This window comes from Oreochromis niloticus, linkage group LG5 (genome assembly GCF_001858045.2).
Source record: "Oreochromis niloticus isolate F11D_XX linkage group LG5, O_niloticus_UMD_NMBU, whole genome shotgun sequence".
NCBI classification, from domain to species: domain Eukaryota; kingdom Metazoa; phylum Chordata; class Actinopteri; order Cichliformes; family Cichlidae; genus Oreochromis; species Oreochromis niloticus.
The window spans coordinates 32514925-32538560 of NC_031970.2; the positions used below are offsets into that span (position 1 = coordinate 32514925).

Consider the following 23636-nt stretch of genomic DNA (forward strand, 5'->3'; position numbering starts at 1 on the left):
AGTCATTAAAAGGAGAGGCAGAGAGGAGAGGGTCAGAGCCTATCCCAGCTGTCACAGCACAAGATGTGAGGTCTGTCTGCTCCGTCATCACAAGGCTAACACAGAGAGGCGCATTCATGGCCACACCTACAGCCAATTTAGACTCACCGACTAAACTAGCAAGCATGTCTTTGGGCTGTGGGAGGAAGCCCAAGAGGGACAAGACACAAACTCCACACAGCAAAGTCCCCAGACAGCCAGCAGGATTGAAACAAGAACATTTATACTGTGAATCTCATTTTTTCCACCTAAAAAGATTACCAAGGTAACGTGTGCTGAACACAGAGGTTCGATTTAAAATCTACAGGAAGTGACACATTGTCACAGAATTTTTGAATGTTCTAAAAGTGATCTAGATCTCAGCTGACAGGAAAAATTGCATATTCATAACATGTTTAAATGAGGCTTTCTGAGCTCTAATGCATGAAACACCTCAGCTCAAGCAATAAAACCAAAACAACATTTTCCTGGGAACATTAAGACAATCGCTCCCACGTTTTCCATGTTAAATTAGAACTGTGCATGTGATTATATGTTGAATCCAGCCCCCTCTTCTGCTCAAATTTCTGAGTAATCCTTAACAAAAAAAACAAAACAAAAAAAACAATAACACTAAAGGGGTAAAGCAAATATATGACAGAAGGGTCAAACAATGTGTCAAAAACCCCTTAAACGCGCTCACATTCTGAAGCAGAAACAAAGAAATCACATCACATCATGAATTAACAAAAGACGTCGTGTTACCAATTATGTCTCCAATAAAAAAAATTGTAAGGCCACTACTTCTGTGTCAAGCTGACCTTGTTGAATGAAAAGCTCCATACTGCCTTATTCTGTCTCCACGTTATCTTTCAGATACATCACACATTTTCTAAGAGTTATCTCTTGTACACAACGTTCTGAATGTATTCTGTGACCATGGCGGACAGATAGCTTGTGTCTACAAATATTCTACGGTTACAATCCCTCTTTGTCAGAAACATGCAGACTGCTGTCATGCTGTCTGTACTTTTGTCTGACCCCTTTCCAAAGGTAAACAAAACTCACACAGACAACCAGGGTGTGTGCAGATTTCCACAAGTCTTGATTAGGATCTAAGGCTCTGTAAAGCCAGTAAATGCCAAGAAAGCATGGCTGTAGTAAACTATGTACATACATAATACAGTCTACAACCTTACCATTTACCAAAAGTACCACTTGTAAGTTGTGTTCACATAGACACCTCAAACAGACATTTTATAGCATGCTGCTGCCACATTTTTGGTTTGATTATTTCATTCCCCATGGTGAATATCTTAAAGGTACAGCAAGTTTTCTTTGTTTTTTTATACATTGATTCATGCATTATTACATCTTCCAGCAAACTGATTCCTTCTAATAAACTTAGAAAGAATCCATAAAGCTAACATGTGGGCTAACAGTGGGCAGGATGGACACCGCCGTTCCATTTAATCGCATTTTATGTATGCGGCTATAGACCGGCCACAATCATAGTACGACTCAGAAGTTATTTGTGATCTTTAAATGAAAAGTATCCATTTCAAGGTATACATGACCATTTAACATCTATCTGTGCATATTTTTATCATCTCTTTCTCATCATGTCTCCATCATTCATCTCTACCACAGCCTCTTCCTCCTCACCTCAAGCCTCATGTCCTGAACGGAAGGCGGGCTGTAACACACAAAACCGTGCTTATGTATTCCCAATATTATTGCAGTTTTTACTGTCAGCAGATTAGATGTGCGACCCTCCTGTCTACAGACAGCTGACAACGAGCCGGCTAAACAACAACAGCTGGTTATGAGCTAACATCATGCCAGCTAAACTTGGAAAGCAGTTAATTGGTCACAAATAAAACCTGCAGCCTGACAAAGCACCCAAACACACAGCCAGGCTCCTACAAAAAGAAAAACGGGGCCATATAACAAGTGAATATGTGCAATGGGACAGTGGCAGGTTCTCCCAAATACTTGAAACACACTGTGTATCCCTCCACACAGGGACACTGTGTTACATACCGGAGGTCTTTCCTTCACCCTATACTTGTGTCTGAATCGTCATTCAGTCTTCGAATCCTCCTCACAGCTCCTATTCAGTTTCTGGATTATTAGAAATTATGGTATAATTCAGTGGTTAATATCAGCAGATTAGATGTTTGATGCTGAAAAAAAAAAGTTGCATGTTTTTTTTTTTTTAAAAAAGAAGCGTTTTTTTTTTTTTTTTTAAACAATGAAAAAGACAACAGTTGCTTTTTTCCCCCTCTTGCCTCATCGAGTGCTGATATTTTATTCATTGCAGAGTGAGAGACATTCACATACAATACAGTTTTGAACAAAAGCAGGAACTTTACAAAGAGGGAGTGGGTCCTCTGCAACCCAATTAAAGCAGCTAAAACATGCATTAGCTGAAACACCCAAGCAAGCTTTTGATTTGCGTCATACTGTTAATGCTGTGCGACCTACCTTTATCTATGTCAAACTTTGCCTTTTCCCTTCCATCCTCTATAATTCTTCCAGGAAGAGTTAGCCTGAAAATCAAATATTACGTCCCTTTTAAGTTCAACATTAAATTCAACATTAAAAAAAAACCATTCTGAATATTAATTTAGGCCCAGTGTAGGTGGTGCCATTTGAAACAATTAACTGTACATTGCTTAACTTACCTCAGAAAGTAGGGCTTTGCAAAAAACTTTAAATCTGTTCCATCAATGTAAAGGTCAAAGTCTGACGTTCTGGTGTAGGGCACACGGATGCTGAGGATCAGGTAGTCAGGCTCTTGGCTCAGGTCAAACGCAGGCGTTATCATCTTGAATGATGATGTAATACTGCTCTGTAGCATAAATTACAGAAATGACATAAGCGTCAGCTTCACTGTATAGGAATGCATGCCGCAACTGTCTGCCCGACCGTGTTAACACGGACCAGCTGATTATAGCATGCCACCTGGTGGATAACTCTATTAAATGTTGCTGACCACGTGACCAGACCACGTACGTCCCACTGACAGTGAAAACTGTCAACACAGGTCACGTCAAACATAACGGCCAGTTTCTTGTATCTTTAGTAACTTACAAAAGGGGTCTTTGTGGTGGCTTAATGCTAGCTTTTAAGTCCTCCTTCATGTTTTCGGTCGCCTAGACGCAGTATCACACCAAACTACGTTAAAGAAATCTGGACATTTAAACTAGTACTGCTTTTTGGCAAACACGTGAGATCTCTAAATTTTGCCTTATCATGTTCTTGAAGCTGCAATGAAAAACTTATCTCCGGTGTGACAGCTGAAATTAATTTCTTAATCATCTGTAAGCAATTCATTAACGTGACATTACCGCAGTCTAAGAGCGAAATATGAATTGGGTATGTACATACACTGTGCATAAACAATAAACATTTTTTTATTTAAAAACTTGTTGTTTATTAGCTTTCTAACTGCCCGAATTTCACCTCACACCATAACAATTATGCGACATTAAGTGCTAGTCAATGAGGTGAGTGCTGTGTTGATAATCTTTATGCCAAACAATTTTGACAGATTTTTAAACGAAGTTCCGCTCGTGGTTAGCTTGCTACTAGCCTGTATAGCAAGCTAACACATGTCTGGGGCTGCTGTAGCACGCAGTAGTACTAGCCGCTACAACACTACTTTTAATCTGCTGTATTTAGTGAAAATTGACTCCCGAATACGTTCAAGTAAATCGCTGAAACAACGAATGTTGAAAAAAGTTAACACGCAGCCACACTCACCCCAAATACTGTGACTTATTCCAAAAAGCAGTGCTGGCTGCTCTTTGATGTAGCGTCCATCTTTTACCGTAATACACAGTTGAAAAAGGCAGTTAAAAAGTGCTGATTTTAAAAAATCATTACTGTCAACAATTGAAATGAAAAATCTAAGGTTTTGTCAGAAGATGACATAATAATCAATTTATTTAAAATAATTACTTATATATTAATAGATATATGCTGAAATTGGGGGCAATGAGGAAATTTAGCCACTCTTGATACTTTAATATAATATAATTATTTCAAATATTAAAATAATAAATGATAATAATAATAATATATAATAATAAATTCATTCCCTTAATTTTGGACATGATGAAAGCACCTCCACTGTAGTTGGTGTAAAGCAAAGAGAAACACTCCCTTGTCAATGCAAACTTGTAAGTATTTTTAGCAGATCATTTTTGTTTGTCCTCGTCTATCCCCAGTCATCTGAAGCCCTTTTAGCTAAGCATGCTTTTAAATACAGAATCTGTGAAACCCAAAGTCAGAGCTGATTTAACTTTCATTAATGGTTTTACATTAAATGTCTATGTAAAATAAATACATAAATAAGGAACACAAAGATAAGGATTCTGCCGATCATACACAAGAAAGAGAGCACCACGGAGCTTTCAATTGAATATTTAACCGTCAGTTCTAGTGTAGCACTGCGAGTTAAATTCGCTGAAAATTCGCATCCCCTGAATGAAATTACTCCCATGGCCAAATCAGCAGCTAGTCTGACACCATCGTTGATCTATTGCATTCATTAAGATTTAAACATCAGCATTAGCAATGCCTTAGGAAGGTAAGCTGTGGCTTAATAAAACAGACACAGACATTTCAGATACTTTAGGTCTGGTCGAAATATCGTGTGGCGCTATTACTTCAATCATTACGGCAAGGCTGGGGAAGCCACGCCTCCGCCGTATAATCCTCTATGGACGACGAGAAGCAGCACTCCGCTCTCCATCATCATCTGCAGAAAAATGCGAGCGGGGAGCGGTAAGAAAATGTCAGCTCGCGCTGCCCTCCCTCCGCCGCAGACATGAGCGCAGTCCCGACCGCCTCTTCCAGCTGCAACAAGTTGCTCTCACCATGCGGATCCACTGCAAAGTAGTTGTGATCGCCGTGTGTTTTGGAGTTTTCTTACTTTTGTACTTTTGGGGGGGCAACGCCGTGGATGATCCGCTGTTGAAAGAAGTTGGAGAGGAGCCGGAGGAGCAGGAGGAGGACAGCAGCTCTTCCCAGTCGCCCTCCCAGCTCGAGCACGATGTTGTTGCAAAGTTTCCGAGGAAATCGCCCGCAGGAGTCGGCGTGCGTCCGGAAGAGCCTCTTAAGGGACGAAAACAGGGGAGACCGATTAGTAGAGGGGCCAGCGTGAATGCAAAGAGGTGAGGAGTGTGGGGGGTGTTTCTGTTTAAGAGCCGATTTCCTCAAGGCTCTCCCTAAATGAACGTCTCCACTTTCTCATCCCCATCTTTCCTAGCCTCTGGGAAGTTTCAAAGTGAGGGTGTCGGGTTATAATCGTGCTTTGAGTGAGCCTTATCCTCTCCTATCAAACTGCCTACGTTGTGCTCAAGGACGCAGGCTTCAGAAAAGCCAGATCTTTTAAGGGACACCCCAACATGTATCTGCTTGGCTGCTTTAATTTTCTCTTTTTTCGCTGTTGCAGACATGAGTTTCTTTAGTATGTGGCTGAAAAATGGCCAGAGAGCTTGACTGATGTGGTTAGGTGGAAGTGTTGTCAGTATTTGCAAAGAGGAGATCAAACACAAAGCACAACCGGGTGATGAATTGTCACGTGAACTCACCATCTCGATCATTTGAGCCTTATTATGTGTGAAAGCAGGGCATGGTCTCAGTCCTCTGTTGGTGTTAAAGGGGGTAAAAGGTCACCTTGAAAGACACAAAGTGCACTTCATAAAGGATGCTAATGCAGCCAGAGCAGCCCGGGCTCCCATTTGGTTTCACTTGAACATGAGTCAGACATTATTGGAAGTAGTCTGCTAGAACTATTTACAGAAAAGCTTATCAGGTGTGATTTTTATTTTTGTTTGTTACAAAGACAGATGACCTGAATAAATCAGTACCATGACAGTATCTCAGATATCGTCAGCTGCTATTTGTGTTTAAGAATGGGGGCATTTTGTCTTCCAGCTTTCTAATTTCAGCCTTGCATTTCCTCCTGTCTTGCATGCCAGCTGTGCCATAATGGCCACTATGTGGCCGTGGAGATTACCCACGCTGGCAGGCTGCTGTAATATGTATTCCACTCCATAGCCGTACTCAAGGTTGGGGACACTGTTCGGCAGATAAAAGCCATCAAGGCGTTGCGCCGTGAAAGGACCTTTGCGTCTTTGCAGAAACCACGCTCCTCCATGTGTGCAGCACGCTGATAAGGAAGATGGGGTGGAAGGGGTCACCGGTGGCCATTAAACAAACACGAACAGGTTGGAAAATGCTCAAGACTGACTGCTGCGATTAGGGGAAGAGCACTGAGCATCTTTGCCAGAACATCTAAAAAAAACAACTTTGTTTTGTCTCATTGCTCAAGCTGAGAGTATCGGGCCAGAGGACTGGGAACAATTGGGAGTAGTTTTCAGGTCTGCAGAGACACTTTGCAGACTGTAAAGCTCTGATAGTGAATCATAAGGATACAAATGCAGAGTTAAGTTAACACTCTCTTTTATTGCAACTGTCTGTTCAATCCATGCTTCATAACTTGTATCTCTCCCTTTGTTTGCTAATCTGAACCGCTGAATAGATTTCCTGTGCAGCTTTCTTATTAGACAAACATGCCTTTTTTTTCCTAATCATATAATTTCCTCTTGACACATGACACCGTTTCCTGTGGCCAAAAATAGTGAAGAACATCCTCTATGTCGCCCCAACCCACACGTACTGGAGGTTATGATGCGTCGTTGTCTTTATCACTTCAAACGCCCAACGCTTGCAAGGTTCACACAACCAAAATGTGAAGTGTTTTTCCTTTTTTTACGATTTTTAAACAGAGCGTGATTGGTTAATGTACCCCCCACCCTCAGCTTAATTAAAAATAGAATTAGGGTTTAGTTCCAGGCTCTGTGACTTACGATCCTTACCTGTAACTTTCCCGTTCCTTCACTCTGACGTCTTCATTACCTTCAGCGTGTGTTCCAGATGCTTTGTTGCACTGCGTTAAAGCGTGAATCTGCAGGGTGAGATTGGTGTTGATACTCTGTGTCGAAACAAATCCCCTGCCCTGTCACTTCAGATATAGCTAAGCAGCATTCTTCCCAGTAAAGAAGTCACTGCCTCGCGGTGGCATTATGCATAGCTATAAAAATGTCATCTTGCATGACTGAGCACTCACTCAGCTCGGAGTGGTTTTTGAAATCTCCCTGCTTGCCTGTGTAGCCCGACGTGGCTGGAGAGGGTGCTTGTGTGAGCTTCATCGGGGGGAGTTTTGCCTCTCTTTTAGTTTGGCTAACTCACTTTTAAATTACCAGTAAATGAGTCATTTGGAGTGCTGAGGCAGAAAGATAGCGTGGGGCTGGGTAAAACCCCTCATCTGTAAAGAGCTGGGTTTGAAAGTCATAGCTTTGAACTTAAGAACAATAAAAAAATAAAGATAATAAATGATTAATAATAGAAGCATTTACTGTGCACTAAGCTGATTCATTGATCAGCCAAGCCGCAAAAACTTTGATCTACTGGGATGGGTAGGACTCAGATGCCAGATGTTTGCTTTGTATTTGTTTCTGGCAGTTTGACATTATAGGGAAAAAAATCTTTTAAACTTTTGGCCAACTCAATAAAGCTATTTGAAGATGTCACCTTGGGCTCAGGGAGGTGGTGATTGGTGTATTCAACTCATTTTTGGAAGTTTTTTGTGCACATTCCAGCTTTCACAGAAAGTCCTTTATCTCTTAACGTCAACCTCGCTTTTGCATTTTTTTTCATGACTGACTACACTGTTAATCGCATTTACGCATGCCAGTTAGAAAGTTAGAAAAACGGATTTTTGTGGTAGTTCCCACTTTCACTTCATTTCCAAAGTGTTTTTGAGTTGCAGGGGTATATGATACACAGGCAGTCATGGCATAGGAACTTACCAGGCTGGTTTTTGATGATTGTTATCACTGTAAAAGAGGTATTTGCGTGGTGCTTTTTTGGTTTCTCCTAACTTACTGGTAAAAGTTAAAGAAACATTTCATGTATGCTTAAAGATCTGGGATGTTCTGATATGAGATGGAGATATCTACTGTAGAGATCTTGCCAAACACGCATTTGCTAAACTCTCCACTCCCATCCATCAGCCGTATCACTCTGCCGAAGGAAGCATCAGTATACCCATGACATATCTATCACTACCCCCTCATCTCCTGAAGCTATAGGCCAGGGACAAGATGTGTATTTCCAACCTTTAGAATGTCAAAACTTTGAAAAATCACTTTAAAAGTACAGCGTGGAAAATCTCCCAATTAGACGTCCAAAGATTGCAGAGCGTAGTCGTAGCTACAGTAGGATCACCGTTACTCTTTTACTCTGGACGAGGTAATAGGAGTCAAGGAGTCAGCAAAGCTCGCTTCTGTTCTGTGACAGATATACTGATGTTGAGGATGTGTTCTGTCGGTAAGCGCTGGTGTTTTTGTCAGTGTTAGCTGCTGTTAGCTGGCGTTAGTGGGTCTAACATTGCTGGACTTGGAAACTTCAAGAACTCATACAATATGAGAATGTAATCAAACAGTTGTAATCAAGCTGTTTTTGTTATTTAGCCAACTTAATGTCAGCTGTCCTGAGATGGAAAGGTCACATGTCCAATCTGCTGACAATAACTGTCACAATATCGTGACTAATAAGAATGTTTATGCACGTTTTCGTGTGTTAGAGCCCCGACTTCAGTTCAGGAGATGAGGCTTCAGGTGAGGAGGAAGAGCGTGACGTTTTATCCAGATAGTTTTAGCCATGTTGTTTCTGTCCTTTTCGTTTTGATTTTCAGATGATAAACCATTGGTATGATCCTTCATATCTTGAGTCTGAAGGTGCAGGCTTGCATTAAAACTTGCCTCCATGCCACACAAACGCCTACAAGTTCTGCTCTCTTCTGCCTTTGGTGTTCTACACATCTGACCTGTACGTAGGCACGTATATAAAACATGATTAGGCAGAATGGCAGTGTACTTGTAGCACCAGTCCAAAGCAGAGATAAATGGAGTAATGTTGTGTAATGAAGTGCATTTGGCATAAAATCTTAGCTAAATCAAACATGTGGTTCATAAAATATGAAGAAGAAGATTCATTATGGCACGAAATAAGCGACTTACTGTTTACAGACATCAATCCGAGGGCCATTTTCCCATAGACATTTATACGACCCCAAGTCCTTTTGCAACCATCTTGCCATTTTGGTTATTAGACATTCGTGAGGTGGCTTCAGTTTTTAGACCCAGAAGCTGTTTCTCTATGTGTGGGAATCAAGTTGGAACACTGTCCCAATGTCCCCACTTTTTTTAATCTATTAGAAATGTCCATATTTAGTACCAGTGTATCCTACTGCTGTATAATATTTTGCTTTGCATTTAATATGCAGAGAACCTGGTCAAGGTTTGTGCTGGACATAGAAAAGAGGATATGATAATGGCAGCAGTGCGTGCGTGCCGCTCTCTGTTCGGGTTTCTTTGCATCGGCCTCTCTGATGAATCTCTCACTGGGTTTTAGAGTTTGTGAAAGTGAATTTCTCCGGCCTGAGTCAGCGCGTTTTGGTCGTCTAAAGAACTCCGCTGACACGTTGCATGTTTATTTTAGCAGGTTCGGCTCAGCATGCTGATGAATGCAAATGTTCTGAGAGGGCAGCTGAAATGAACACATAAAACCAGATTCTTGTGGCAGCTGCGTCGGTGATTGTTCATGAGTGGTCACATGCGATCTGAGGTTTTCTTCTGTTTTCTCTTGTGCCCCAGCTGAATAAAATTCAAGCAAAGAATCCTGCGGATCAGCCCCAAGAAGTAGCTCTGGCACTCTCTGTCGTATAGTCTCAACTGTAATCAGCTGAATTCTGTTTAACCACTTTGAGACACGCTTCTTCAAACCAATGTTAACACATCGGTCAGAAGTCTACCAAACAGAGTTACATTCGGATTAATTAAATGTCTTCGAGGTGTTCTCTGGGACAGGCTTTACTCTGCACATGTACATTTTTCTTTTATCTCTAAAGGTGCTGCCTTTTTCCTCTCCTTGCATGCTTTGAAAGGGTCGGTGGTGGTGCTTTTGTAGGCGAAGGGTTCCTCTTGTGCCTGCTATGACAGCCGGTAATGAATTCAAGTCCTTTTGTACCTCGTCTGTGCTTTTTGACTGCTTCCAGATGTGAGGAGCGGTGCCATGACACAAACCATTATGTGAGCAGCCCATGCTTAATGTGGCAAACACATTATTTATTTATTTTTTAATGTGGTTTTTTTTGTCTTGTCATTCCGTTTTATGCAAAAAAAACCTTTATTTATTTTGCATGACTAAGTGCAACGCGATTGCATCCTTGCAGGGGATAGGGACTGCATTTTTCTGTGGGGAAATGGGTTGTGTGTTCAACAACCTTGACAGAACATCAGCCCCTGAAGCGTGGCGGACAGATTTCTCAGCACCGTCTCGTTCATCCTAATCTGCAGCTCATCACTGTCCCTCACCCATGCAGAAAACGAAGTGTCACGCTTGAGGACTGCCCTGCAACCCACCTGTTAAATTTCACTCTTCTCCCTTCCTATCCATTTTACGCTAGGGTCCCGCTTGTTTCAGACGCAGAGGAAATGCATGTCTTCTACAACTGTCTTCTCCATTTTGCCTTCCCCAGCCCTTCTCAAAGGAAAAAAAGAAAAGAAAAAAAAGCTACATGTTGAAACAAAAGGTTCTTTGTTCTTTTTTCCATCTTTTTCCTCTTTGGCTATGACAACATTCATGTTGAAGGCATTGTTATCACAAGCGGCCCCGTGTAGTGCCTACACAGAAGAAAAATAGATGATGTTGACCTTAACTTTAGGCTGCCCCATCACATAAATGTTTCCCTATCATAGAGCGGGCTAGGCCACACTGCTCTGCAGAGAGAGCAGTTAAACCCGATAAAGAACCCCCTTCCCTTTGAACAGGGAAGAACAAAGTCCAGTGGGAACTCGCAGAGGTAGTCGTGTGTGAAGGTATTTGTTGAATGATATACTGAGGCGCACATGTAACGTGACTGAGAAAAATAGTTGACTTTTCATTTCAATAGGAGGATGAGCTGCTTTTTATTTTTTTTAATTCTTCACTTCCTCCTGTTGTCATCCATATAAATCCCAAATGATGGTTTTGTTGTTGAAGTAAGAAGCCGGTACTATTAATACTGACATCCATACAAGTGGCAAAAAGAGCTTAAGGCTGAATGCATTTGTTTTTTAACAGATATAATTATTCCCAGTATCACCCACTCTGATTTTATACAGTTTGCTAATTGAATTGTTGTTTTTCGTTGTTTTACCTTCATTGTGTAGGACTTTAAAAAGATCACAGCAGGAATAGAAACAAAACACGCTGTAATGAAGGGAAAGTGGAATCACAACCTTTCACTCAGTACGCTTGCATCGTTCACCTGAACCTAACCTTGCTAAAACGTTATATGGTGTGATGTTATTGCTTAGCTTCTTTTTTAAAGCTTTGATTATTGATTCAGTTCAGTTTGTGGGTATTAAGTTATGCACAGCTCTCTTAAAGTCTAGCTCTGTCAGGGTGAGCTCTGGACTTTGACTGGGACATTGCAACACTTTGATTCTTTTCTTTTTCAGCCAGTTGTAGATTTGCTGCTGTGTTTGGGGTCACTACCCTACTGCATGACCCAATTTCAGTCAAGCTTTAGCTGTCAGATAGATGGCCTCACATTTGCCACGATTTGTTCAGTCTTTTGATAAATGTGCTAACATGTTAACCAAGGCCTTTAGCGTCTGAATTTTGGGGTTTTTTGTTGGGTTTTTTGTATTGTCTCTGACCCTGGGATGAATTTGCTGGAGTGTGGACTCCTGGAAAGGTTGTGCCATTGTTTTAACACACATCTGAATGTTTGCTCCCAGCAAAACTTGTGCTTTTATAGAGGCGCTCACTGTGCTATGTATTTGATTAGCAGCACCTGCTAATCAAATGTAAACAACTCCTATGTAAGCAGTGAGGGTATACTTAGTTTTCTTTATAACAGGACTACAGTACATCTTTTGAAAACGCTGTTTTTCACTTGACTGTGGGTGTCTCAAAATTTCCACCAAGTTTTTTTTTGGTGTGGTTTGTGTGCAGCTAGCTTGGTAGCCATTGAGTGTGTTAGAAAATAAACGGTAATATCTTCAGTAAAAACCTTTAGCAGAATAAATAAATTAGAGAATGAATCTTAAAATCCGAAAATGGGTTGATATTTTACACTTGCGGTGTTTTGTTGTTGGTTTTTTTATTTGTTTTAAAGTCAAGTTTTGCAATTTCTTCTTTGTGAAATATTAGAAAACCACTCTGTTGTTAACAGTCTCTATTGTGCCCTGAATATTTAGACATTTTTAAAAAATGCTTTTTTTCTATAACATAAAGGACAATTTTTAAATACCGAGTGTGGCTAAATCAAACTGCAGAAGCAGTCGTCATGCTAAACACGAGCTAAGTGGAGGAGACGCTAAAGCTCGAGGTTAGCATTTTATTTCTGGTAGTTGCATAGTTTCATTGAAAATTTCAAATTTCTACTTTAATTAGTATAGCACCAAATCACAACAACATTTGCTTTAAGGCATAACTGTGAATATTATCTTGCTGAGCAAAAACCTAGCATCAAAATGTCTTGGTGATGAACTGTGTTCTAGCAGTACAATTACGTAGTGTTTTATAGTGATTTATAACTTAATAATTATTAAGATAATTCTATCTATTTATTCACTTATGGGCTTCCCCAACAAGTAAATTTAAAGATGGCGTGCTTAAGTACAATATTATTTTGGGGTATTTTTGTAAATGGTGTTCATGGGGATATATGTGTAGTTATAACCAAAAGCCATCAGTTTATGTTGGCTTACAAGAAATATAAATATAGGTGTCAGCTTTCCAAAGACCATATGGGTTGGAGCTCTCGTGGAAGTCTGAAATTATAGCGTCTGTCTCAGTAATTTCATTTTTCTGTGTATGTTTTGGTTTCACTGTGCTGTGGTCCATCTGTTGAGTACAAATAGCTCTTCACAAGCTCTGCAGCTTGCAGGCCAATTTGCAGGCGATGAGTGAGGGGAACAAGGTTTGTGATTGTCAGCACATCCACATCCCCCCCCAAACGTGTGGCCTTGGCCCATTTAAATCTAAAAAGGACAGCTAGGTGGGGAAAAACTCCACATCCGGCACATCTTTTGTTGCAATTACTGCCAGCTTTTGATCTCAATATAGTAATTTCATTATACTGAGGTGTTATTGTTTTTCTTTTATACAAGACTGCCAGTGCTTCATCTTGTGAATTTACTCTTTTCTAGTAAACCACGGAGTAATGTAGCCCGACCTGTAACCAGGCGCACCAAGGCGGAGGACGTCATGCATTTGGCCGTGGTGGCTTGTGGGAACCGTCTGGACGAGACCCTCACCATGGTAAAATCGGCCCTCCTGTTCAGCTTAAAGAAGATCAAGTTTCACATTTTTGCCGAGGACCCCTTGGCCCTGCAGTTTAAAGAAAGGGTAAGAACCCTTTAGTGTGTTTTGAGCCAAAAACGTGTATTTTCAATGCACCTTGCTGTCTGCTTTGCTGTTCAGGATCTTACTCTGATTTGTGAGTTACCACAGCACATGTTAAACACTCCTCCTTTCTTTGTAATAGATGACACCAAGATCACAGCAGTTCTAACTCGGAGCCTCTCTTACTCACTCTTGTACCCTTTTATCTCAAGGCCGGGGCATAATATATCACCGAGACACGCTGCGTTATTCTGCCTCCCCCGCCTCAAAGTCACCTTTACGGAGGTGCGTTGGCGTGACTTTGATTAGTTCCACTGATACTGTAACTAACAGCCTTTTAACATTGCTTCAATTAATGGGCCACAAATATCAGCAGAAGTACCTTTAAACAGCTTTAAATCTTAATCCTAAAAGCCCCGCGAGCCAGCGTTCCTGTGTGCGGTGAATCACTGCCATGTGTTGAAAATTCCCATGAAGGGCGGGGGGGTCGTGGTAGCTGAGGCCTGTAATAATGTGGCACATATGCCAGGTTTGAGCAGAAAGGAGCCACAGGAAAGGTTAGTCTCACCTCCCTTGATCTCTTATCCTCCTCCTCCTGCTGCTTGTGGCGCTCTCTCTGTCTCTCTCGCTCTTCTCAGGGCCAAACTGTTGAACTGGTGATTATGGAGAGATTTAACACCTAACTGGTCGGATAACGCGAGCGTCGGCGAACCTCGCCATGCTTTAAGATGGTGCCTTCCCTTGTTTAGATTATTGCGTTTTAATAAAATAGCAGCTGGCTGCTGCACGCGTACCGAAAAGAGCCAATCAGCAGCCGGAGACGTGACTTCATTGTTTGAAATGGCCACCTGCACAAGCTGATAAGTCTGTGAAAAGAACAAAAGGGAGATTAGCTTTCAGTCTAATTGTTGTTTATCCTGACTCTTTCTCACACAGTCTGCCTTACTCAAAGTCAGTTAGACCCTTTCTTTGGCGTAACACATAGCATGTTGCTTTACTTTCAGCTGAACCAGTGGCCTCGCTCTGTCGCAGCCAAGTTCCAGTACAGAATCTACCCCATCTCCTTCTCGGTGGGAAACGCTGACGAGTGGAAGAAGCTCTTCAAGCCCTGCGCTGCTCAGAGACTCTTCCTCCCTGTAAGCCTGCCACACTTATCTCACCTAATATCCCCACCATGCTTAATGTCATTAGCCAGTGTTAAGAAAAAATGTTAATCCATCTCTTTTCTACTTAAACAATCTTATTACCCTCTTCACTGGATGATTACAGCTAGATACTGGCTTGTTTATTGATGATTTCACACCTTCTCAGCAGCAATTACGTAACAAATAAGAATTCCCCAGAGAACAAATCCAGTAATTCCATCAAGTGAGGCTCATGCCCGCCTATTGATTTCCTTTTTCTGACACAGTTCATTGAAATAACAGCCAGCGTCCTTACCATGTAATGAACATGTGGCAGATCAATAGGTGGGGGTTTTTTTTCTCTTGCTGCAAGGCAATCAATAGACATTCAATATTCACTTTATTAGGAACACCTACTGAGCACCTTTCTATTGCCTCTTCAATAATCTGAATTAAATAGAAGGTCCCTCTTGAGTCCCTCTTGATTCAGTGTTATCACATATTTCCATATATGTTACAGTTAATCCTGTAGAAATCCCTCATTACTAGGGTCAGACCGTATGGACATAACTGCATCATGTCTCCTGTATTTTGGGAGGTTTGGGGGTTTTTTTTAAGGCATAAGTTACCATATCTGGACTTCACTCACCGACACTGTATAATCCTTTAGTAGGTTTTGCTGTAACACACAGCACACTGTACTATTTGTCAATTAATTCTGCTCAAAAGTACATTGGCCCTGAGAGGTCAAATGCATTAAAACAAATAGAAAAGGCTGCAAAAAAGGACTCAAAAGCACAGTGGAAGTTCAATATAAAAACCTCACAATTGAAGCAATTTTGGCATGCGAAGGATGGCACTGTGACATGCTTAAAATAAGCAGAGGATTCACTGATGTTGTTGGGGAGAAAAAGATGCAGTTTTTCAGCATCTTTCTCTTTATTGACATTTTCTTAAGTTGCAGTCCGTTTGACCACTCAGGGTCGCCGTGCAAAACGGTTCAAAAGGCAGCAACATAAAAAACATTGTGGAGAGCTCTGGTTCAAGTCTAACCACAACTACAGCATCCTCTTTAAGCACATGTGTCAGTCAAAGCAGCTACATATCTTTACCAGTATCCAAATGGATGAGGTATTTAAAGGGAAAAAAAAATATTTACAGTTTCTCTCCGTATATGAACAGCAGGCTCTGTGTTTTGTTCATTTATCCTTCCATGTAAACTCTAGTTTGTACAGATTGGATTGGTGCTGGTTTAATTGCGTTTCCAAGTAACGTTGCTTGACTTCGTAAAGTCACGTAACATTCCTGTTGCAGTGTAATGAAACCCAGATTTCCTCTTGAAGAACTAAAACTTGTGCACTGCATCCTCCACTTTGTTCTTTAGCGTTCTTCCTCTGCATCTTCCTGTCAGCTGAGCCAGGAAAAAATGAAGCAGTAGTCTGCTTTGCTGCTACAGAGCAGATACTACAGTATGTTTTGAAGAAAATAGCTAGCTTCACGTATAGTTCGTTGGTTAGGATAGTTGGGGTTCATTAATACTGACATTCATTTATATATGCTGTGCCGTCTGATGATACTGCCTAAGGGAAGCCTGTATAATGTAAACAGGAGTGGTCCTAGCCCAGAACCCTGTGGTACTCCATAATTAACTTCAGTGTTTGAAGAGAACTCTCCATTTACATAAACAAATTGGAGACTATTAGATAGATATGATACAAACCACTGCACCGCAGTACCTGTAAGGACCCGAAGTCTTTTTGCAACCAGTCTAACAGTAATTTTCCTCCAGCCCAACTGGACGAACAAACAAACTGTATTATTGTAGGGTCTGTAACTTCAAATATAAAGTGCTTTGAGGCAACTGCTGTTATCATTTGGTACTATATAAATAAAATTTAATTGAATTTGGGGGTTAATTTCCCCTATATTCTATTTTAGTACATATTGATAATGTGTGGCATAAACCAGCAGTCCTCAACCCCCGGGCCACGTGAGTCGTTTGGTACCGGGCCGCGAGAGTTGAGACTCAGGTGTGACATTTATGGTTTTCAGGGTTTTTATCGGTTTTTATTATTATTTTTCATCGTTTTTATCGTTAACTCAGTTTCCCTGGGTCTTTTCCCGTGTGTTATGAATAAATCTGTAAATACCGGTACTGGTTTTATTTTGTTGTATTTATCCGCGGCACCTTAAAGACTGGTCCGTGGCGCAAAAAAGGTTGTGGATCGCTGGCCTAAACATTGTATTTACGTCTAAAATTGTACTTCCAGGTCATCTTGAAGGACGTGGACTCTTTACTCTACGTGGACACTGACGTGCTGTTTCTGCGCCCTATGGATGATATCTGGAATCTACTGAAGTCCTTCAACAGGACGCAGCTGGCAGCAATGGCCCCAGAGCACGAGGTGCCCAAGATTGGCTGGTACAGCCGGTTTGCCCGCCACCCTTTCTACGGAGTCACGGGCGTCAACTCTGGTGTCATGCTGATGAATCTCACACGGATCCGCAGCACGCTGTTCAAAGTAAGGTCAAAACAGTACTATTTCCCCACACTCTGATCGGTAGAAAGCTAAAGTGGGCTGCAATTTCCTATTTGCATTCTGAAGGGCTGTTTCCTTGAGCTCAAGTGACAGGCAGAGTGCTATGAGTGGGCTGTGATTAAAGCTTTCCAGATTACCATGACAGCATCACAGACTTCTGCCCTCAGAACTCAATTTAACAGCTCTAATACTGGCAGCAGATTGCACATGGAAGCGGGAATGTAAATGTGCTCCGCCTTTGATGATTTTTTTTATTTATTTTTTTTATTTATTTTTTTAATGCTCCTCTTAAGCTGTTATTTTTATTAATCCTTGTATTTCAGAACAGTATGATCCCTACTGGCCTGTCTTGGGAGGATCTTCTTCATCCACTCTACCAGAAATACAAGAACCATATCACCTGGGGAGATCAGGACCTCCTCAATATCATCTTCCACTACAACCCAGGTACAAGCTCTTTTTTCAAGTGTATGTGTGTGTGTGTGTTTGTCTGTATACATAAGAAAGGCATTAATTGCACTATGTTACGTTACGTTTAAGGCCTAATCCAAACTGCTTATCCATGCATATGAGTGCACTTTGAAATACCAGTCTGCAGACACCCCAAACAACAGCTTCTCACCATCAACATGTTTCCAAAAATTGTATGTTATTTTCACTTTTGCTAAAGTCCGCTTCATGAATCTGGCTGTGTAAACACCGAAGTTGTGGCTGCAGGCAAAAGCAGACTGAGATCCAGCTGCAGCCGCCAGATGTAGGCATTAAATGCTCAGAGCCGTCAGCAGAGCTGGCATCATTCACATTTGCTCAGAGCCAAATGGAGTGTTTTGTTTTTGTATATTAAACGCTTTGTGTTCTCTGATGTCTGACTATATTCATGTTGGTCCATCAGCATTTTTCTGATCTGTGTTTTTCTTGGTGAGGGTACTTTTTCTCCTAGTAGTAGCATACATACCAATCAAGGACCTCATGTTCTTTAAGCTAATGTACCACTATTGAGGGTTCAGAACAGATAAGTTAATCGATATTTGTGTTTCTTTTTCTATTGATCTTTATCGTGCAATTCAATGAACAGCTCCTGTGTTACAGCAGAAGCAGGTTTTTTTATTCTCTGTGCTGACAGTAAAACTATCTATTTTCCCAACTCTGTTCCTTCTATAATCTTCTGGTATGTCTGGATGCATATTTAGTTTTCCCTTCAAGAAACACATTGATGCAATTACCTGATTAAGAAATAAACCATTTCATGGTTTCCCCCCAGAGCGTCTCTTCATCTTTCCATGCCAGTGGAACTACAGACCTGACCACTGTATGTACGGTAGTAACTGCAAAGGGGCTGAAGAGGAGGGCGTGTCCATCCTCCATGGCAACCGTGGCGTGTATCATGATGACAAGCAACCAGCGTTTAAAGTAGTCTATGATGCAATACATAATGTGAGTAACCCAGGAGGATCTGAAAGTTATGTGTGAATTATGCTTCTGAGGGAAATCTATGTCTTAACTTACATTTATCCCTACACCACAACCTTCTACGTAAAGTTTATAATCAGTTCAGTTTTATTTACATAGTGCTAAATCGCAACAGCAGTTGCCTCAAGGTGCTTTATTTCGTACGGTAAACACCCTACAATAATACAAAGAAAACCAGAAAAATAAAAAAACAACAATCAACAACAACAACAATGACCCCCTGTGAGCAAACGCTTTAGCAACAGTGGGAAGGAAAAACTCCCTTTTAACAGGAAGACACCTCCAGCAGAATTTGGCTAAGGGAGGAGCGGCCATCTGCCACGCCCGGTTGGGGTGAGGGGAGGAAGATGGGACAAAGACACACTGTGGAAGAGAGCCAGAGCTGAATAATAACTAATAATTGAAGCTCTTTTCACTCACTAGGTGTATAAATATCTAGTGAGTGAAAAAGGTGATTCAGTCCCCCAGCAGCCTAGACCTACGGTAGCATAACTAAGGGATTCAGGGTCACCTGATATAACCCTAGCTATATGCTTTATCAAAACGGAAAGTTTTAAGCCTAATCTTAAATGTAGAAAGGGTGTCTGTCTCCCAAATCCAAAGTGGAAGCTGCTTCCACAGAAGAACGAGCTGAAAACGGAAGGTTTTGCCTTCCGTTCTACTTTTAAATACTCTAGGAACCACAGGTAAGTCCACAGTCTGAGAGCCAAGTGATCTAATGGGGTCATATGGTACTTTAAGGTCATTAAGATAAGATGGGGCCTGATTATTCAAGACCTTGTATATGAGGAGAAGGATTTTAAATTTATTTCTGAATTTAACAGGAAGAGAAGCCAATATATATCTTTTTATCTTTTTAATTGCTGCAGCATTTTGGATCAACTGAAGGCTTTTCAAGGGGTTTTTAGGACATCCTGATAATAACAAATTAAAGTAGTCCAGCCTAGAAGTAATAGATTCATGAACTAGTTTTTCAGCGTCACTCTGAGACGGTATGTTTGTAATTTTAGAGATATTCTGCAAATGGAAGAAAGCAGTCTTAGATAGTTGTTTAATATGTGCATTGAAGGACAAGTCTTGGAAAAACATGACTCCCAAGATTCCTCACAGTGTTACTGGAGGCCAAGGTAATGCCATCCAGAGTAAGCATCTGGTTAGATACCATATTTCTAAGATTTTCAGGGCTGAGTACAATAACCTCAGTTTTATGTGAATTTAGAAGCAGAAAATTAGAGGCCATCCGGGTCTTTATGTCTTTAAGACATTCCTGCAATTTTACTAATTAGCGTGTGTTATCTAGCTTCATGGATAGATAAAGTTGGGTGTCATCTGCATAGCAGTGAAAATGTATGCTATACCTTTTAATGATACTACCTATGGGAAGCCTGTATAATGTAAACAGAATTGGTCCTAGCACTGAACCCTGTGGAACTCCATAATTAACTTTAGTGTGTGGAGAGGACTCTCCATTTACATGAACAAATTGGAGTCTGTTAGATAGATGTGATACAAACCACTGCAGTGCAATAGAATATTATGGTCGACCAGTATCAATCGATCAAGACTGATCATATTTAAGATTGAAACATTAATTAATGGTCTTTTTTTAGCAGTCTTGTAGGACTGGGGCCTAAAAGACATGTTGATGGTTTAAAGGAACCTGACGTGCACCTCCTGAGAAATGCAGCTACACGTCAGGTTGTAGGATACCACAATGGTTTGAATAGCATGGAAGGTTGCGGTGTGGGGATAAAAGGAGTTTCCAGTTACTACGTTAGTTAGGATGTTGATTTCACAAATATAAATCAAGCTTTACTCACTCAGTATGGCAGTCATGCGCAGTGCCCTCTGTTGGAACACTACTACTGGACATAGTGAATCGCAGGGCTAACACATAGACACAGACAACCATTCGCGCTCACATTCACACCTACGGGCAATTTAGACTTTCCAATTAACCTAACCCCACTAATTGCATGTCTTTGGAGTGTGAGAGGAAGCCAGAGTACCTGGAGAGAACCCATGCAAACTCCACCCCGGCCTGATGGTGGAATTGATCTCAGGATCTTTTTGCTGTGAGGCAACAGTGCTAACCACATGATCCGTCAATATGTGCAGGCAATCAGCTGACCTCATTTTTGGGGCACATAATGTTGCTGAACCTGATCAACTGAAGCAATAACGGGTCATAACACTTCCGCCACAGGCTCATGTGGTAGGCGCTAGATATGATGGGTCCATGACTTCATGAGCCTCTCTTCTTACCCCAAGGTACCATCAGAGTTGGTTTGCCCTCCACACTTTCCCAAAACCTATTTTCTTTTTTTTTTTTTGTAGCCAGAAAATGTATTTTTAGTTTCTCAAAATCATTGAGGGAGTTGTTGGAAAACACCTAAAATTCAGTGGAGCAAAACACACATTCAGGTAGATGACCTTGCTCAGTACAAATTTCCATTGTGCTACAATAAGGCCTGAAAGCTGTAGCGTAGCTTGGCGTCATGATTGGAGGAATACTTGCTTAGCTCTGATAAAGCTGCTAAAATACAGAGTGGAAGTCATGCAAATGAAAATGTGTCCAAACAAGCTGCTAAAGGAGCAATTCTACATATAAGTGTATGTAGACCTGTTTCTGTGGCAGCATTGTTTAGCTCAGAAAAAAGAACAGCTATGACTATTTATTTTGTGATTTCAAATTCTATCCCCTTGCACTCATGAAACAATCTGGGTCAGTTTAAAATTAGAATTTGTTTTCTCCGGCAGCAGAGTCGGTTCCCCCCCTGCTCTGCTGAGATAAGCCTCTTAAAGACGAGCAGGGTCGTAATTTATGATTAATACCGAGGCCCGCCCCACCCCTGCCAACCGAATTTGTAAATATCATTTAGCCTGTGATATGTTCTATTTATTTAAAAAAAAAAACACCCACACAAACACACGCACAAAACTTTGGGTTTGGAACTGACATGGGCCGATGTCTCCGTCTTTGCAGTTTCCCTTCGAGGACAACATGTTCCAGTCGCTCTTCTACCCCATCCAGACCAAGTTCCTGGACACGGTCAACACGCTCTGTGGTCGGATTCCCCAAGTCTTCCTTAAGCAGATCGAAAAGACAATGAGGAAGGTGTTTGAGGACAAAGTGGTCCGCCATGTCAGGCCACATAAATAACTGATGGAGAAAGTGGGTCTCCCTGTGGATTCTGTGTCATCTCAGATCAAACTGGTGGCTCTGCATTTGCAGTGTTCAGCGCATGACACTTTCTGGAATAAGGGTCTCATGAACATTATGAGCCTCTGGTGATGAGTAATCACCCTATGCATACAGTGCTGGTCAGTGATGTCGCTGAATAGGTTTGCCTTATAACCGTCTTTATTTTGACATCACAAATGATGTAACGTATAAGAATGTTGGAAAACTAGAGTGGTTGGGGGGCTTTTTATTCTTTATCAAGAATTATGAAAGTATCAGCTCATCTCAAGTGTGTAAGAAAAATTTAAGGCGTGTTTTTGTCAAGATTTGTACAAAGGTATCTGTCTTTTTTTACTTTTCCTCACAAGCATTTGAAGTACTCCTCCTAACCATTAGGGAGATGTGTATGTGCTACACAGAGTCAACTTTGGACAGCTTTACTACCTTGAAGTAGTAGATTTATAAACCACTCCTCTAAAATTGTGAATGTTTTATCAGCAAATAACTTGAAGTGTGAATCTGTGTAAATGAGTTTGTGGTCTGTTTTGCAGTTGCCAAATGCCGCTGACAGTATTACACACAGCACAGCAGAAGAAATGTAGACTTTTGTGTTGAATACTGAATGTCACAATGCACTTTGACATTAGGACTGGAAGGTTGTTGTTGTTGCACATATGTCTCCATTAGATACAACACGACTCGACTGAAATCAAAACCAAAAGTGCTAGATTTTGAAAAAAAAGGAAGGAAAAAAAAGGTGTCAAACCACAGCAGATTATGTACCGTATAAATATTCATGTCGGACTTTTTTTTTTTTTCCTGGCAGAAGAAAATAAGTGCTGTAGAGAGTCTCCGAGCCTGTAATACAATGTGTGGTGTACATACCATGTGATCAATGGTGAACGCATGGACTGTGTATTTTAAAGTTGCTTTTAAAGGGGTATAAAGAGCCAAATGTATCAAATCATTCAACCTGGAAACTGAAAATAGCTGTACACTCAGCATGTGTTTCTTCATAAAAAAAAATGCAATGTCCTGAGTTTACCTTAGCCTCATTTATGCACATATAGTCTTGGTGAAAAGAACGTACCACATCTGTCAGTTCTGAGGGTTTTAAACATCACAACATCATAAAAGAAAAAAAAGTATCTAATTCTGAGCAGGTCTTAAAATGAGGACAGGAACATGTGACATATCACCCTGTGTTGTTTATTTTACAAAAATGAAGCCAAAATGCAGAAGCCATGTGTGAAAAACTGAATGCACCCTGCACTTCAGTGTCTCCTACAACCAAATTTAGCAGTAATAACTTCCTGTGCGACTCCGACATCGTTGTGGAGGACCTATGGCCCAGTTTTCATTGCAGTGTTGCTTCAGTTCATTGAGGTTTACACACTTCTGTTAATTTCAGTACGTTTCAGGTCTGGACTTTGACTTTGACTTGACATTAAAACACCTTGATTCTTTTTCTCTTTTAGCCATTCTCTTATCCTGTTCCAGGATCCAGTTTGGGCTAAGCTTTAGTTGTTGGAGATGGTCTTGATTCTGTAATACTTTGGTATGCAGAGGAGTTAACAGTCTGCTCAATGACTTGGACAACAAAACAAACATCTCCACTTTGGTCTCGTCTGTCTAAGAGACAGTGTTCCAGAAGTCTTATAGTTTGTTCAGATACAATTTTCCAAACATAAGCTGTGCTGCCTTGCTTTTCTTTGGGTTTTTTTTTTTTTTTTTTAAGGAGAAGAGACTTTCTCCTGCCAAGCGTTCCAAACAAGCTCACTGCAGTACAATTAGAAAAAAACTAAACACGTGTCTTTTTCTAAT

The 23636-nt window shown here is 41.0% G+C and overlaps 2 protein-coding genes across 4 annotated transcripts in view; one reads left to right on the forward strand and one right to left on the reverse strand.

Annotated features, from left to right (window-relative positions):
- Positions 1-5081, reverse strand: part of shq1 (SHQ1, H/ACA ribonucleoprotein assembly factor) — a 43841-nt gene extending 38760 nt beyond the window's left edge. Inside the window, exons 1-3 of one of the 3 annotated variants that reach the window (XM_005450148.3) lie at positions 4961-5081; positions 2706-2872; positions 2506-2570 (exon numbers count right to left, since the gene is read on the reverse strand). In XM_005450148.3, the coding sequence (XP_005450205.1) occupies positions 2506-2570; positions 2706-2848 (208 nt within the window). In that variant the 5' untranslated portion in view covers positions 2849-2872; positions 4961-5081. Of the gene's footprint in view, positions 1-2505; positions 2571-2705; positions 2873-3114; positions 3399-3786; positions 3884-4960 lie in introns of those variants that run through there. The other 2 variants (XM_005450147.4, XM_019358609.2) reach the window with 2 other exon arrangements.
- On the forward strand, positions 4729-22861 carry gxylt2 (glucoside xylosyltransferase 2). The gene is made up of 7 exons (XM_003442777.5): positions 4729-5201; positions 13299-13497; positions 14499-14630; positions 16889-17140; positions 17482-17605; positions 18420-18592; positions 21615-22861. Exons 1-7 carry the CDS (start codon positions 4906-4908, stop codon positions 21789-21791), a joined length of 1353 nt encoding a protein of 450 aa, XP_003442825.1. The 5' UTR covers positions 4729-4905; the 3' UTR covers positions 21792-22861.
- The last annotated feature ends 775 nt before the right edge of the window (positions 22862-23636 follow it).

What these genes read in the sequence shown, in the direction of transcription:
- gxylt2 (XM_003442777.5), top strand. Translation starts at nt 4,906, where the DNA reads ATGCGGATCCACTGCAAAGTAGTTGTGATCGCCGTGTGTTTTGGAGTT. An exon ending in CCCTGCAGTTTAAAGAAAGG is followed by an intron (nt 13,498 to 14,498) that starts GTAAGAACCCTT and finishes CTTTACTTTCAG; the next exon opens with CTGAACCAGTGGCCTCGCTC. An exon ending in TCTATGATGCAATACATAAT is followed by an intron (nt 18,593 to 21,614) that starts GTGAGTAACCCA and finishes CCGTCTTTGCAG; the next exon opens with TTTCCCTTCGAGGACAACAT.